At 37.5% G+C, this 18,246-nt stretch overlaps 1 protein-coding gene across 4 annotated transcripts in view; it reads right to left on the bottom strand.

Moving 5' to 3' along the window:
* Arhgap20 (Rho GTPase activating protein 20) overlaps positions 1-18,246 on the bottom strand; it is a 102,813-nt gene that overhangs the window by 42,109 nt on the left and 42,458 nt on the right. For 3 of the 4 annotated variants that reach the window (XM_008832809.2, XM_008832808.2, XM_008832810.3), the window contains exons 3-4: positions 5,585-5,749; positions 606-755 (exon numbers count right to left, since the gene is read on the bottom strand). In XM_008832809.2, coding sequence (XP_008831031.1) covers positions 606-755; positions 5,585-5,749 — 315 coding nt within the window. Of the gene's footprint in view, positions 1-605; positions 756-5,584; positions 5,750-18,246 lie in introns of those variants that run through there. The other variant, XM_029563410.1, reaches the window with a different exon arrangement.

Genomic DNA, 18,246 nt, shown 5'->3' with positions numbered 1-18,246 from the left:
ATACCTAGACATTAAGTGGGGAGGGTTCCTGGATTGATCACTTGATTGTAATTTCATAACAGCACCAATGCCCTTACTTTTCAGTTGCATCATTAGAATTCTTCAAATATTTATTTATTTTTATTTTATGTGTAGGAGTATTTTCCTTACATGTGTGTATGCAATGCCTGCAGAGGCCAGAAGAGGGCACTGGATGCCCTGGAACTGGAGATACAGATAGTTGTTAGCCACCATGTGGGTGCTGGGAATCAAACCCAGGTCATCTGCAAGAGCAGCTAGTGCTTTTAACTGTTGAGCCATCATTTTAGCCCCAGTAGAACTCTTTAAAAACCACTAGCTAAACCAAGGTAAATTCTTCCACCAGTTCCCAATATTTATCACTAATTTTCACATATTTTAATCAAAAGGTCTTCAGCTGGAGAGTTGGCCATGCGTGTACTCTTATTCTGTGTTTGTAGCAGACGATGAATCACTTAATACACAACCAGAACAAAATATTTTCCTTAAAAATTAGGCAGAAAAAGTTGTTAAAACGGTTTCTCTTCATCTTAGACGAGGCTATAGCAGCTAGCCCAGGAAAGCACAGGTGAAGCTGCGGTTCTTACCTGAAAGTGGCCACAAAGTTCACCGTGGGCCAGCCCAAGACAAAGGATTTCAGGGCGTTGGTGTTTCCTTCTCCTACTTCATCCACACAGCTCGCTGTCCACATATCAGTTAGTTTTATTTTGTTTTTTATCTTAAAGTTGTTGTTATATCTAGAGATAAAAAACAAACAGGATCTCCTGTTATTTTGTTTCCTAAGTTTTACAGACAGCTCTGTTCTTGTTGTAAGAGGGCCGTTTCTACTAATCATGGGCAAAGAATGTCCTATTGTTCCTATATTCCAGCCACGGCACAGTAGATTATAACATGGTTGGGTACCTAGGCCTTTGAAACATTTGGGGAAACCGTTTTCATGCCTGCATTAACAGCAACAAATGTCTGTAAATAATTTGTTTTTCTATATATTGAGTACTGAATTTGAAATAAAAGCCTAATTTAAACATTTCTGTTATAAACATTAATATTTTTAAAACATTCATTCTTTTTCTATGTGCCTCCGTGTCTCTGCACCGTGTGTGTCTGGTGCCTGTGAAGGCCAGAAGAGGGCCTTTCATCCCTTGGAACTCTAGTTACAAGCAGTTTGAGCTCCATGTGGGTGCTACGAGCCAAACCGGGTTCTCTGGAAGAACAGCAAGTATTCTAACCACTGGGCCTCTCTCTAGCTTCTAGCTTATTGCTTAAAATTTAAAATTATTGCCAGGTATGGTGGCACACTCCTTTAATCCCAACACTTGGGAGGCAGAAGCAGGCGGATCTTTGTGAGTTCGACGCCAGCCTGATCTACATAGTGAGTTCCAGGACAGCTGGGGCTACAGAGAGACCCTGTCTCAAAAAGACAAAAAATTCAAAATCATTTTAGTGAATGAATATAAAAACATGATTTATGGAGCTGGAGAGATGGCTCACAGCTGGCTGCAACTTCAGTTATAGGTGATCTTATGCCCTTCTTCTGGCCTCCACAGGAACTGCATGCATGTGGTACACAAATGTAGATGCAAAACACTCATGTACATAAAAATAAATCTTTAAAATAAAACGTGACTTATAAAATGTTGCACATCGCCCTCTTATGAAGTACAGAGGAGCCTAGAACTAGAGGACGAAATAATACATTTTTCAACTGAGTGGTTGCAAGGCTTGTTGTCCTTTCAAAGTACAGGTTATCTTAAATTTCCTTTCTTAAAGCTTTTTCCAACCATTATATTCTTGTAAAAACTGGAAAGTTGTAATCTAAAAACAGAACCAAACTAGAAAAAAGAATAGGATTAACACAATTAGCACCCAGCATTGGGGACCTAGAAAGTAACCTATTTAAAGTCAGCAGTAAAATTGCTTTCTGGAAATTTCTCCCTCATCTCCCTTAGACACTTGACATGAACATACCATATATTTTGACCTACTTTGTATGTTTAACATTCAAGATTGGAAAAATTGAGAAATATAAAGAGAATGCCCAAGGAAATGATATTTCTTAGTATGCAGAACAATTTATGTAGATAAAAGCTACAAAGGAATCAAAGATATCTCTTATGGAAAGTAGCCTCAAACACCTCTAATTCATAGAATATTTAAAGTTAAAACTCAAGTGAGATTTATAAAATGAAAAAGGACTTTGATAGCAGATGAACATCTCTCAGAGGAGGGGATGCTGTCAGCTGACCTGTCCTGAACTTTGAAGGAACTATATCTAAAAGGTCATGTAAAGTCAAAGCCTCATCTCTTCCTCCCACAGGATGTAACAGAAAAATGCCTGTGGCACGGTGGGTTCTTTCTGTACTTTGCTTCAGCATTTGTTATGTTATTGATATGAATCTTGAAAGTTTTTATGAAACATCCATCACAGACAAAAATCAGTTTCTTGAGGTTTTGCCCTATTATTTATTTATTTATTATTTATTATCTATTTATTTATTATTTATTTGTTACTAGGTATTGACACTAGGGTCTTACACATGCTAGGCTAGAGCCACACATCTCCAATCCTCTTTTAATTTTGAGAGAGGCCCCACTATGTTTCCCAGGTTGGCCTTGAACTTGTGATCCTCCTGTCCCAGGCTCTGCAGTAGCTGGTATTATAAGCCTGAGCCACCACATCCAGCTAAAATATTATCTCTTGATTACAATTGTTTAGGTAATGTTATCAAACTAACCCTACAAATCTTTTGGAATAAGAGGTACTATTTTGTATTTGTTTTTATGAACTTTGTGTTTTCTAATTCAGGTCTCCCTATATTACAATCTTTAGACATTCTGTAGGAATTTCTATATCTGTTGATCTAGAAAAAAGTCATGCTAATAATTTTCCCTAGTTCAAGAACGTGTCAAGATTATATATCTCTTGCCTGAAAGAAAAAAATTCTCTGAAAGTATGACTTCCATTCTCCTGTATTAAAATAATGGCTAAATATTTATAGAGAATTTATCACATGCGAGAGTTCTAAATGCTTTGTTTCCCTCTTTTTAATTGAATTTTTGAACTTCATTATTCTATCTGTACCCCCTTACAATCTCCCCCCATAATTTCATGAACTCTATTATATATATTATATATGATATCCATCTATCCATATAAAGGGCTATAGAGTCAAGTTTGTGTCCTTAAGTACCCTTCAGTGTGGGTCCATCCACTGGAGCTGGGGTTAACCAACTAAAAAGCACACCCTTAAAAAAGACTGCCTCTCTTCTTCCCAGCAACAATTCATTGGCTACCACTACTTCAGGGTCTCCCTGTAGCACCAGCTGGCCTGGAACTCACTATGTAGACCATGCTGGCCTTGATCTCACAGAGATCTGCCTGCCTCTGCCTCCCAAATGCTGGGATTAAAGGTCTGCTCTACCACACCTGGTGTTGTTCCAAATACATTAATATTTATTTATTTCATTTAATCCTCAATCATTGAAAAACTGTCATTTACTTTTACTTATATGCATGTGTGTGCCTGCTTTTCTGTGACTACATGCATACAAGTGCCTGCAGAGGCCAGAAGAGGATTGTCAGAGTCCTTGGAACTGAAGTACAGGCAGTTATTAGGTAACCAATGTGGGCACTGGGAGCCAGCTCTGGGCTCTACAGAAGCAGTAAGTGCCACCATGCCTGGCTCCCAGGGAAATTAACAAAATTATCTGTATGAGTGCACAACCTGCATGTATGTAAGTATACTTGTGTCATGTAGTACTTGCGGAGGTTAGAATAGGGTGTTTGATCCCCTGGAACTGGAGTTACTGATGTTTGTTAGTTAGCTGTTTGTTAGTTGAAGCAGGTTATTCATTACAAAGGAAAGACTAACTTAATGTCAGAAAAGCCACATGTTTGAGGACTCCTCTATAACATTTAGAAGAAAATAGAAGACATATTGGTTTAGAGAATGGATTTTGGAATAAGATAGACTTTGGTTCATATATTGGCTCAACTAATTATTAACTTTGTAATGTTAGGAACATCACTTAACTTCTTTCAGTATCGATTTATTTTGTAAAGTGAGGAAAATCATATTCAACTCAGAAGAGTTATATAAGCTAAACTCTTCAGAATAATAAATAAAATACAGTTAGGTTCTAACAAGTTCTCCATTTTTCTTGTCATTAGTATACTACTCAAATTAAATCCAGTTTTGACAAATTATTACTTAGCCTTGCCCATGCTTTACTTTTTATGACATGGCATAACAGGTTGTGAGTATAGATTTTAAAATGTGTTTATTATTATCTAGTGACTAAAAGTCACTTTGTTGAGAATGGATTTGTTAAAATAGTCTGATACTCCATGATGTTTCATAAATAACAAGAAAGAGAAATGGAACATGGGGCAGCCAGTACCTTGTAAAGTTGAGTGCTCACTGAATTGGCAGTTAGTGTTAAATAGGAAATTAATTCTTTTAGGAACCTCTGAAGTATATTCCAAATATGTCAGTAATGTTGACCTGAAATGCTGTTTCCCCCTATCACTTTGTACGGGGCCACTACCACAACCTCTTGCCTATTCTCCTTGCTTCTACCTTTACCATTCCTCCAACCCATGATCTAAAATAAGAAAATTTTAAAAATGAGTCCCATTAAGACCCTCTGCATTTGAACAGCCTAGGTAACATAGCTTTGATGCCAGGCTTCTCAGATATCCCCCAGTGATTTCTGTCTTCTAATTACCTCTTGTGAAGTTCCCTTCCATGCAATGTCCAGGTTGCTCTGTGTGGCCAGTAACATAGGTCAGAGATGGTGTTACTTTTAGGTTTTTCTTTGTGAAGGGAGCAGGCTCCATGTTATGAGAACCACTTTGGAGAAGTTCAAGTGCAGAGGAACTATAGACAACGAGGAACCGAGGCTGTGAGAGTCCTCAGTCCTCATGAGTCAGCTGAGAAGTGAATTCTCCAGTCATGCCCTAAGAAGACTGCAACCTCATGAGGGCCTTGAGCCAGAAGTACCCACTTAAAGACTCCAGAGTCTTGATTCAAACTGCATAGGATATTTGCAGTTTTAAACTGTTATGTTTACAGGAATGTGTTATACATCTCACTATCTTAATGGTTAGTTGCTTTTTACCCTTTGATTCTTTACCCCTAACTACTAACTCAATGTACACCCTCATCTTTTACTTCACACTCGAGCACAAAGGTCTCCAATTTATAGCAATAATCACAATCTGCAGCTATTCATACACACATAAAATCGTAAGGTCTCACGTGATCTCCCCCAAGAATGTAAGTTGCAGAGGAGCAGGGACTACACCCATCGTGTTCTTCAATGCACCACCTCCATTTACTCAGGTTACGGCAAAAACAGGGATCTAAGTGAACACTTGAATCAACCGCCAGTTTTAAAAAAAAAAAAAAAAAAAACAACAAAATGAACATAAAACTTTTAGGATACCAGCTACAGCTACACGGGCCAGTCAGTCCCACAGTCAGCACTGAGTAGAGATATAGCATCTTGCGAGTGAAAACAGAGCTATCAAATGATCCTTGGGGAGTGCATACAATTTACTTACTTGATTTTGGCTGCAACAAACAGATCATTGAATAAGAAAAGATGACGCTCTTGCCTCTGTAGACCTCTTTTAAGCTCCACTGGACCATCAATGAGCAGAGTCCTACTGGAACAGACAAATGAGGACAGAAACGCACATGTGTCGATGCTGGCAGAAGGGCTGTCTCTGAAAAACACCACACACCACACATCAGTTAGTTGAATGGTCAACCACAAGACAAAGGTTTCTACAATTATGGCTGATAGTGGGTTGTTTTTTTTCAATGCAATCATACAGTGTCTTTATTGGTCTCCCTGCTGAATTTTTATATATGGTCTCTTAGCATTTCATTATGAATTTTTTTTTCATGCTGAAATTTTTTTTCATTGAAAAAATATTTTCTTTATTATTTTTTAAATTTTTTATTGAGGTTTCATACAACAGTTCTTAATCAAATTTAGATCACCATCTCTATCCATATCCCCCTGCCCCCACAAGACCGCATGTATTCTGCCACACATGTTAAGCCCTATCCAATCAAGCATTTATTTAATTTTTAATTGAATTTTTATGTATTTTATAACTGATTACACTAAGGAAGAGCTGATTTTCCTAAAACAAGAGACTCTAGATAGGCTGACTGGACCTCAGTGGATGGACTTGCTCTGGGGACTGTCTGGGGTCACTGACTTGACACATTATGAAAAATTTTAAACGTGAAGCAAAATTGAACAGTTTTACAATAAACACATATATAATTTAAACTGGACACTACCATTAAAAATTTACCATACTTGAATACAAACTTCTGGGCCCATATGGATCTCTGTCAAAACTATTCAACTCTGCCCTCATATTGAAAACTTTATCACAAATGCTGCGTAAATGAACAGGTGTGGCTATGTTCCAGTAATACTCCAGCAAAGCAAGCAGCCTGCCTGGTCCATATTTTTTGCTAACTCCTGGCTTAAACAATGCTTCTAAACCCTAGGAATGCTTTAAAATAATGACTGTTCTGAAATAATTAGGGAACTACCATTATTATTTGCTTGAGAATAACCTAAGACAACAGTTAATTTGGTCCATTTAAAAATGTCTTGTATTTTAAAGCAAAGGATTTTCATATGTAGTAACTCATTTTTTAACCTCTTAATAACCTCAGATAAGGAGATTTGGTGGTAGTGTTGGGAAAAATTCACAAAGAAACAAACATTTTTCTATGTGGCTATAGGAACATGTAAGATTATTTTAATGTGTATGAGTGTTTTCCCTGCATGTATGCAAGTGCACCACGTGTGCAATGTCCATGGAGGCTGGAAGAGGGCTTTAGATCCCCTTGGTTTTGGAGTTACTAATGGTTGTTAGCTGTTTGCTAAGAACCAAACCAGGATCCTCTGCAAGAGCAGCCAGTGCCATCTCTCCAGCTAACAGCCTTATATCCAGCCCCCAGCATGCACACATAGTATGGAAAAGGGAAGGAGTAAGTGCACACCCTTCTACTTAACCTCTTTTTTCAAAAAAAATATTTATTATTTTTATTTTATGTGTATGTATGTATTGCCTACACGTATGTAAGTGAACATGTGTCATGAAATGCCTGTGGAGGACAGACAAGGTCATCAGATCCCCTAGAACTGGAGTTTCAGAGAGCTGTTAGCGGCCATGTGGGTGCTGGGATTCAAACCCAGGACTTCTGCAAGAACATTCCATGTTCTTAGCTGCTAAGCCATCTCTCCAGCCCTCTACTTAACCTCTTAATATAGCCTGAATAGGATTTATGACTTATAATTAACATAGCTCTAAACTGGCCTAACAAGCACTATAAATAGGATCTAAAAATTAATCTGATGCTGCTCCTTATATATTAACATTCCCATTTTTAATGTTTGTGAAGCTATTTCTGAAAGGCAAAAATGGGTCTTAGTACTCTGATAATTTGCTGCTAAAATTGGAAAACTTCCCTGAAGTCTGGCTACAAGTATGTTCATTACTGAGGCGTAGTCTAAAAATGAGTCAACTTTTAGAAACAGTTTTAGAGATATGCTTGCTTCATATAAACCACAAAGCAGGGGCTCGGGAGATGGCTCAGTGAGTGAAGGGCTTGCATCACAAGGTCAAGGACCTGAGTTTGAATGTTCAGAACCCACGTGTAGCCAGGTGTGGTAATGCACAACTGTAATCTCAGTAATCCTGTGATGAGATAGAAAGCAGAGAAAGGAAAATTCCCAGAAGCTCGCAGTCCAGCTAGCCTGGTGTATGCAGTGCAGAGGCAAACAACAAAACGTTCCTGCCTCAAACAAGTTAGAAGGTGAGGACTAACACCTGAGGTTGACTTCTGACCTCCATACACGTGCTGTGGCACCTGTACACATGCCTCCCCCAACACACGCGAGTATCACAATAGAAAATGGACTAAAATTCAGAACACTTCTTGGAAATATCTACATTTTTAAGTAACAATCAGTCATTATGATAAGTACTAAATAAGATCCATATGACCTCAAATCTTGACACAATAACTGGTACATGGTTACGTGTCAATGATTACTGAACAGAATAACCCTCCCCAAATTTCATGTATTCCATGAAAACGTCCTTTTAAATCAGTCTTTGTGTGGCATCCCTTACTTGTCTCATAGTTATATCTACTTTCTATCTTCAAAATTCTCATTTGACATTTATTGAGCATACCATATAATAAGTTACTGGTAATAATGTTAAAGGTTGCTTTTCTAGGTACCTGCCATGTTCAGTCACAGAAGATAGATCTGGTCCCGATCCTCAAGAAATCAGCAACCTGATAAGACCAACCAGACAAGCAAGCAGTAATAAACTAGTGCGGCAGGGCAGCAACACATATGCAGGGTGCCGAGGCCCAGCAAACCTGTGAGCTCCCATCTGACAGTGGGTTGGTTAGGAGAGTTTCTTAGGGGACCCAAGTCTTAAAGGACAAATAGATCAATGAATAATGAAGGTCCTGCTGAGAAAAAGAATAGCATATGAATCAAGGCCATGTGTCTCAGTCGCTGTGGAAAGTTCAGGAGAGCTGGAGTTACAGGGGTTGAAGAAGATAAGGAAGGGGACAAATCATAGACATTTTCCTATCATGTAATAAGCTTACTTAGACTTGATTCCAAAACACTATAGGGTTTTGTGCAGGATGCTGTGTTTGTAATATATTGAAGAAAATCGAGTATGGCAACTTAGAGGAAGGGAAACCATTACCATGTTGTCACATTAATCTTAAGAAATGTTGCTCGCTCAAGCTGAGGAGAAAAAAATGGAAGAAAAACACTTAGAAATATTAAAAATACAGACTATTAAATTATAAATTGATTAGTTGTAGGGGATAAAACGAAGACAAAATTGACAAAAATAAGCCTTACTGCGCAGCCTTTATTTACTCAACTTTTCTTTTTTCCTTTCTTGTGCTACTGGGAACTGAACAGAGGGCCCTGTGCATGTTACACAAGTGCTTCACCACTTAATTACGTCCTTCAGCCATCTGTTTACTTTTTATTTTGAGGTAAAGTCTAAGCTGCCCAAGCTGGTCTTGAACTCACCCTGCTATCCAGGTAGGCCTTGAACTTGTGATTCCCCTGGTCCACAATCATGTTTTGAATTTTTATTTGTGCATTTATTTATTTTTACATGCATGAGTGTTTTGCTTGCATGTAAGTACATTCAGTGTCATGCAATGCCCACAAAGCCAGAAGAGGGTGTTGGATCCCATGGAACTGGAGTGACAGATGGTTGTTAGCCACTATGTAGGTGCTGGGAACCAAACCTGGGTCCTCTGCAAGAACAGCCCATGCTCTTAACCACTGAGCCATCTCTCTAGCCCCTTCAGGTGTGTTTTTAAACTTTGTTTGAGACTCTTTCTCACAAGATCCTGGGACTCACCATGATCTGGGGGCTCATGCATTAGGTTAGGCTGCCTGGCCAGCAAACTCTAGAGAACATGTCTTCACCTCCTCAGTGCTAAGAATACAAGCCACCATGCCTGGCTTTTTATGGGTGCTGGAGATCAAACTCAGTTCTTCATACTTTTGTGGCAAGCATTTTACTGGAAGCTGTCTCCTCATCCCTTACATTTTCATCATTTTAAAATGTACAATACAGTAGTATTTACAACAGTCATGATGTGCAAATCTTTACCACTATGTACTTGCTAAATATATTACCACTAAAGGAAAGCTTGTACCTCTTAAGCATTGACATCTTATCAACCCTGCCCCATCTGCAGGTTCTGGCAATCACCAGTATCTTTCTTTCTCCATGGATTTGACTAATTTGGATATTTTTACCATACAATGTATGTTCTTTGATGCCCAGTGTCTTTTGGCTAGCATACTAGTTTCATGGGTCTTCAATACAATGTAGCATCTCAGTGTTCCATTTCTTTTTAGTGCTATATAAAGTTACATTCTATGGATATACCAATTTTTAGAATCAATTCATTAGATGATAGATACCTAGGTTGCTAGAACCTTTTAGCTATTGTGTATAATGCTGCCATGAAAATTTATATACTTTCCTGTTCAAACATCTGTTTTCAATTTTAAGAATATATATGAGACTAGAATCACTGGATCATATGGTAGTTATATAATTTATTGAAGAACCACCAAACTTCACCACAGTAGCTGACCCAAGTTACATTCCTGCCAGCAATGCATGACAGTCCTGGTACCACTTTTGATTCCTTCTTTTTGTTTCTAGACACAATCACTTCTTTCTATATACAATCACTTTTAAGGCTATTCTGGAGTAAAATATAAAAATAAATTATATAAACTCTAGGTTCTTATAACCTTTCCTATAGTTTGTAATTAACTTCTTAACTGGACTCTACTTTCTTGCTAACTACCTTCTTCAATCTGCATTACACATTTCTGTCAAATTAATCTTAATGCACTGTACCAATGATTTTAGGATATAAAGTGCCAAAAAGCAAGCCCAGCTCATTAGTGTGCTAAATTCTACCATCTGTTTTATGCTACCTTAATTATGATGCACCAAGTTTGAACTCTTTAAATCGCCTTGAAAGTAGCATCCCCGTTGAGCTGTACAGAATAAATTAGACCAGAAATAATTTGGGACAAAATAATGTAACTATTGTAATGAGGCTTCAGAATCACTATCAACATCCACCTACGTTATTCTGCAATAAAAATATGTTTATGGGACATTCATAACCATTGTGAACATTTCAGCATTAAAACAAAAATTTAGAAATATAGTCTAAAGCAGTTATGTCTTACTGATGGTATAAAATATATGAAGGGGCTGTTTCTTCTCAATAGTCTCACTGTGATAAAAAATCACATTCGGATTATCAAAAAAACTGCACAACTGATTATATAATCAAGAATAAGTATAGATGGACAAATGGTTGGGTAAACAGACTGAGCAGAATCTTAGAAGCAAGAAGTCCACTTTTTAGAAATTCCTGAAATGCTGAAATTGCGTATACTATATATCACAATCATCAATCTATCACATATCAAGTACATCAGTAAATTACATGAATATTTAAAAATCAAAGAACAAGTAAAACACATATGGTGGTTTAAATGAGAAATGTCCACCATAGGCTCTTCTATTTGGACAGTTGGCCCCCAGTTGGTGGTGCTGTTTGGGGAGATCATGGAATCTTTAGGAAGTATAGCATTGCTGGAGGAAGTATGTCACTGAGGGTGGGCTCTGAGAAATCATAGCCTTGCCCCACTTCTACTGTGTTCTCACTGCTTCCTGTTTGCAGTTGAGGATGTGATCTCTCAGGTGCCTGTACCACCTGCTTACTGCCAAACTTCCCCTGCCATTATGGACTCTCCCTCTGGAACTGTAAGTCAAAATAAACCCTTTTGTTCCTTAAGAAGCTTTTGGTTATGGTTGTTTCATCACAGCAACAAAAGTAACTAATACAATGGAATATCAAGATGGAAGAAGAAGTGAAGGCAGATGGATATAGTTACATTAGCAGAGTGAGGTCCACAGAGAGATGAGTCCCAAAGACTCAAGTACATGACTACAGCTTTGACATAGAAGTCGCTCAGCATCCACTAGGAAGTCACTTGGCATAAGAAACTTCACAAGACATGAGTAAGGAAGAGGAAACTCTTATGAGTCATGTCTCCAAAGATGAAAAAAAAAAGATAAATTAAACACAATGATACAACCCACTTAACAAAGAAAAATCTGAATTTTAAATTTTAGAAATTCAAATGAGATGGAAACTCTTCAAAAATTATTCTAGTTCATTATGAAAGGAGGATTAGAAACAGACAAATCTCTACGGAGGATTATATGAAGTCTCAAACCAATTTTATCACAAATATACTGTGTTCATTATGAATTAAATTTAGTTAATTTGGGTCATCTGAATCAGAGAAGGCCAAACATATTCAAGCTATTCAAGAAATTTATGAATGTAGTGATTATAATATGGGGGTCACATGTTCAAAGATTTACTGATTCAACCCATATGCTAGGAACATACTAGTCATACTTCATTGAATGTAGTTCTATTTTTAATTTCTGGATCTCCCAAAGTTTAAAATGCTATGTAATAACTTATTTTTCTTTTGAGGCAAGTTTCCTGTGTTACTTTGCCTATGCTGACCTTGAACTCCTGGGCTCAAATGACCCTCTTGCCTCAGTCTCCCAAATTGTTAAGACCATAGCATGAATCTTTGTGTCCAGCTAAAAACTTCTAATTAGAAAATTAGAAAATACCATATATACAAATACAAGGTCTCTCTTTCAAGTTTAACATTCTTAATTTTTAAAATTTAATTTAAAAATTTGGAAAATTTCATACATATTGTATATATATATCATTTTCTCCTCCCTCTCCCCCTCAAGGACCCCCCTCCCCATGTTTTCCTCTCTCAAGTTCGTGACTTCCTTTAAAATTAGTTTTCCACACACCCATATTTAAATATTCACACCCATATACTCTAATGAGCCCATTTAGTGAGTCTTTTAATTTCATGTGTTTAGGGTGACCACTTGGGATTGGATAACCTATCAGGGGGTTCCTCCCTGGATACTGATTCTCCCTCTCTTAGCAGCCACTGACTGTCTGTAGCTTTTCATCTAGAGGGTGATGTGAAAATTCCCCCATTTACACTGGCATGTTGAGTGGTATTGGAGGTTTTGTTTAGGCAACTACATTGTGGAGATTTCATGGGTGCAGCCTCCCTGTCATGTCTAGAAGCAGGTGTCCTCCTCTGGCTCTTACAATCTTTCCACCCCTTCTACCACAATGTTCCCTAGGCCTTAGTGTAGTGGCTGTGTTGTTGATGTACCAGTAGGGGCTGAGCACATACAGTAACTTATTCTCTGCATTTTGACTAGTTGTGGGTCTCTGTAGTAGCCTCTGTCCACAGTGGAAAGAAGCTTCTTTGGTGAGGACTGAGACCTACACTTACCTGTACTTATAAGGATAGATATTCAGAATGTAGTTAGAAGTTATATTGGTTTAGAAAAATGGCAGTAGTAGGGTCTCCTCTAGGGCCTATGATCTCTCCACCCACGGGTATTTGGCTACGTTTAAAGTATCAGGAATGACTTCCTTTCTATTGAGCCCTTAAGTCCAATTAGATAGCTGTTGCTTACCCCCAAGATAAAAGTGCCACTATTGCACCATTGAGAATATCTTGGTAGGCCAGCCATTGTTGTGATTCATAGGCTTTACAGCTGAGTAGAACTATTGACTGCTTTTTTTCCTTTGGAAACTTGCATAGAACCTTTTGCTACTCTTAAGACTTCCTCAGGGAGGAAGTCTCCAGATCAGTACCAGATAGAGTCTTCCAAGTTCTATGTCCAAAATGTGTGATGTATTCAGCAATAGGATCTTACTTTCAAGTTCTGGGAGATAATCAAGAGCAATGGACAACAGCCTATATTGTTTGGGGAGCCTCTTAGACTACCCTAACCAATTATTCAAAGGGAGGTTTCCCATGCCTAGTACTGGGGTTTTTATTAGTCTATGACTATTGGGGGGAAGCATTATCACCCTGTGTGATAACTTAAACCATATAGATCATGTCTATAATACACACACACACACACACACACACACACACACACACAAACACACACATTCTTTAAGGCAGTACAGTACTGGAAGTGACTTAAGCTATCTAACCTTTCGAGCTCATTTATGCTAAGATGCTAATATGTAAATGCATTAATTCAATAAACTGAATGCTAGTTAATGGAAGAATGAGCTTAGATAGGAACTTTTAAATACTGTCCTGCCCAAAGACCTGCACAGAACTTTTCAGGTAAGAAAGAACCACATAATAAACACAGTAGTTTCCTCTTACATGTATGGGTTTGCTTTGCAGTTTTAGTTACCTGGTCCAAAACTATTAAATGGAAAATTCCAGGAATGAACAATTCTTGATTTTATTGTGTATCATGTTGATTAGTGTGGCAAAATCTTATTCTGTCCTACCCTAGCCTGTCTGGGATATGAACTATACTTCTGTATCATGTATCCACACTGTGAACTTATAGTCACTTAGTCTCAGTTTTTCAGAATGATGTCACAATATTGCACTACTGTATTAAAGTAGCCTTTGTGTAATGGCCCAATGCTATATTGCAATTCCTATATTGTTCATAGTACCACACAGTAATAGTATCATCTCACAATGTCACAGATGTATAACCAAAGATATATTCATATAATTGATTATAGTATATTGTTAAATTGGTCTATTTTATTTTTTGTTGCTAATATCTTATGATACCTAATTTATGAGTTATCATAAATAGATCTAATATATCTATAAAAATATTATTTAGTGACTTGCAGAAAAGATGTTAGCTGTAGAGATTATAGGAAAAGGCCTATTCTGGATATATTTCAGTGTAGGAATTTGAGAAGATTTGATGATAAATCAAGATCTGGCATCAGCAACTCAGTGGAAGGAGAGATAGGGAATTTGGCTTTTTAAGTTTGAAATACCTACTAGTTATCAAAACAGGTGTTTTAAAGCCATAGAAAGATACAAGTTCATGTGAAAATAAGTAGAGATGGAGAACACCTTAAGCACTGGACTTTGGGCATACTAACTTAAAATTCAGGTAAAGAGGGAAACACTAACAAAGTAGAATGATCTGTCCATAAACACAAGTCAGAAATCAAGAAAAGGAGGCAAAGACTGGGGTGTCCACTGTGGAAGAGTGTTAGGGAAGGCCATTTAACTACTAGACCAAGCATCTTGCATGTCTCTGCTGACCTTGAAAAGAATAATCCTGATGAGCATTTAAGAACAAATTATTTCAATTTAGTTATATGTTAACACCAAGTTTTCATTAATTGATCATTCTACAAGGTCATTGTATTCAAGTTTTTGAGAAATATTTAAAAGATATCAAATAAAATTAGAAACATACAGCAGAAATTTCTAAATCTAAGGTAGTACTTATTAGTACCTTAATGATTTTGGCTATCATTTAAATAGTATTATTTACAATTTTAACACCCATCCAAATCTTTCTGAAATTATTTTCTTTTAGTGATTCTAAGTAAAAGTAAGAGGAGGAGATAATTCTGGAGAGATCAGTATTTGCCCATGCTCCAGTGTATGGGATCCTATACCCATGGGTAAATGGTTAGTACTAATTGGACTAAGTGAATTATAAGGAAAGAGAAGAACGCACAAAGTTTTGAAGCGTGTGTGTGTGTGTGTCCAGGAAGAGTGGAGAGTGCAAGTGATCTATGTACATTGTATTCACATATGAAATTACTAAGAATAAATTTAAAAGAAAATCACTGCATCACAGCTATGTTGGTTTCATCTCAAAAATGTAGGGTTAGTTCAACATCTTCAGATTAACAAATGCCATATACCATATTAATAGAGTTAAAACCAGAAATCACATGATCATCTCAATAGCTACAGAAAAGGAAGTATTTCAATAAAAAGTTCAACAGGCCTTCATGATAAAAGTCCTGAAGAAATTAGGCAGAGATGTAACATACATCAGCATAATGAAGGCTAGATATGACAAAAGTAATAGCCACTATTTTAATAAGGTGGGAGGGAACTAAGACCATTTCCTCTCAAATCAGGGATGAGTTAAGGGTGCACACTTGTTCCTTTCTTATTCAATATAGTACTTGCTGTCTTAGAACCATAGGAAAACAGAAAGATACAGGAGGGAAAAAATGGGAGAAGTTAAACTACACCTGTTTGTAGATAACACGGGCGTATCCATAGTCTCTATGATAAAAACCCTGGCAGTGGTAAACACTTTCAGTAAAATTGCAGGATCCAAAATCACAATACTAAAACCCATAGCTTTTATATGCATCAATAATTAAACTGCTGAGAACAAAATTAGTAAAAACAGCCTATTCACAACAAACCAATCAAGGATATGAAAGACCTCTACAAGGAAAACTTTAAGATACTGTAGATGACACCAGATGATGGAAAGACCTTCCCTGCTCCAGTATTAATACTGTGAACATTGGCTATGCTAACGAAAGTATTTTACAGAATCAATGCAATCTACATAAAATTTCTACTGACATACATAACAGAACTAGAATCCTAAAATTTGAATGGAAACACAAACGACCACAGATAGCCAATATGATACCATTTAGAAACACAGCCAAGATTTCACATTGCCTAACTTCAAACTATACTACAGAGCCACAGTGACAAAGACAGCACAGTACCAGCACAAAGGCAGCCCAATGGAACCAATATCTAATGCCATGATAACATAGTATATTTTATAGATCTGGAGTTTTAAATAACTCTTCTTACCCTCTGCAACTTTAATATATTTCATTTTACTTTATTTTATCTCACTATCATTAAAACAAACAAAATAATAGTTCTTTAAATTGACTAGGCACATGTTGACTGCCATCAATCTGTACTGAAAGTAATGTAATTTGGTATAAAAATGATACAACAGGAGCTGGAGAGATGGCTCAGCCGTTAAGATCATTGGCTGCTCTTGCAGAAGACCCTGGTTTGGTTCCTAGCACCCACATGGTGGCTAAAAACCATCTATAACTCCAGTTCCAGAGGATTGGACACCCTTTTCTGGCCTCCCTGGCAATTGCATACACAGGAACATTTATAAAATATGCATGCAAGGGGTGTGGAGAGATAGCACAGTGGTCAACAGCACTGATTGCTCTTCGAGAGGACCCAGGTTCTATTCCTAGCACCTACTTGGTGGCTAAAAACTACCCATAACTCCAGTTCCAGGAGTTCTGACACTCTTCTGGCCTCTGTGGGCACTACAGGTGCACTTACATACATGTAGACAAAACACCTATACACATAAAATAATAAATTTTTAAAAAGCATGCATGCTTCCTCTGTGTTGACCCTCTTTGTAGACCGGACACTGGTTCACATCCATTTGATGGGGTTTCTATGGCCTCCTTGATCAAGAGGACAGGTGACTCACTGCAGTTACAGGACATTTTGAGAGATGTTCATAGTCCCCTGGAACTTAATTGACCTAGGAGCTCAAGGAGCAAAAACTGTCCTTTACGTCCCTCTGATCAAATTAGTATAGGTCTCAATGTATGGCTGTTAAACATCCAAGAAGGTTAGTACCACCAGTCTGGTACTTTTAATTATCATGTGCCATGTACATAAAGCTTGGGCAAAGACCATACATTCTCAGATAAACCTTCCCTAGACATATATTCCTTGATCTAGTTGTATGTATAATTTGTCAGTAAGTTGTTGGACTAATATGGTTCCCTCTGGTTTTTTAAATTTTAAAACTAGCTAGGCATTATTTATCTCTTACATTGTCTAACCCTTCCACCATGGTTTCCCCATTTAAAGTACCCCCATTTTCCCCATTTGTCCCTTAGTAATACCATTCTCCTATGGTCCCACCTCTCTTGAGGTCCCTCTTTCCTTTTATTCCCTAGGTTCCTTGAATAACCTTCTCTTTTCCCTCCTCTTAAAATAACCCCATTTTTATCCATATCTCCCTTATTAACACCTATTTCCTACTTTTCTTCTCTTTCAGATTCTTTCTTTTTCTTTACCTCCCTGGTTCCTTTTCATTATCCTGATTGCTATAGTTATGTCTACATACATACTCATATAATGATTTGGTGCCAGGATCCACATATGAGGGAGAACATACATCCTTTTTTTTTTTACTGAGTCTGTGTTACTTTACTTAGGTATAACAGTTTCTAGCTCTATCCATTTAGCTGCAAATTTCATGATTTCATCTTTCTTTACTGCTGAGTAAATATCCATTGTATAAAGGAACCACATTTTCATTATCCACTTGTCAGTTGAGGGACACTTAGGTTGCTTCCATGCTTCCAAGTGAAGCCAGCCATGGTGGAGCAGGACCTTTGACTTATCTTCACATAGATGGAACTGGTAAAAGAAAGAAGCCAGGGGCTCCTCTCAAGCCCATGTGACCCCTGAGGAACAGATTCTCAAATGACCTTAAGATTAAAAGTAAATTGGTTTATCTGGGCCAACTGTATGGTCTTAAATACCCAAAAGGAAAGTATAACCAAAGATTAAAGGGGTCAATATAATTTTTTGAGTCCATGTGTATAGCTAAAGGCTACATAACAAGAAACAAAGCCAGATAGGGGATACCTTCTTTTGAGTTGTTGGCCAGTGTTGCCCAAGAGACTCCCAGACAGTAGT

The sequence above is a fragment of the Nannospalax galili genome, unplaced genomic scaffold, assembly GCF_000622305.1.
Source record: "Nannospalax galili isolate Female #2095 unplaced genomic scaffold, S.galili_v1.0 scaffold335, whole genome shotgun sequence".
Taxonomy (NCBI): Eukaryota; Metazoa; Chordata; class Mammalia; order Rodentia; family Spalacidae; genus Nannospalax; species Nannospalax galili.
This window is presented reverse-complemented; position numbering and strand designations above follow the sequence as displayed.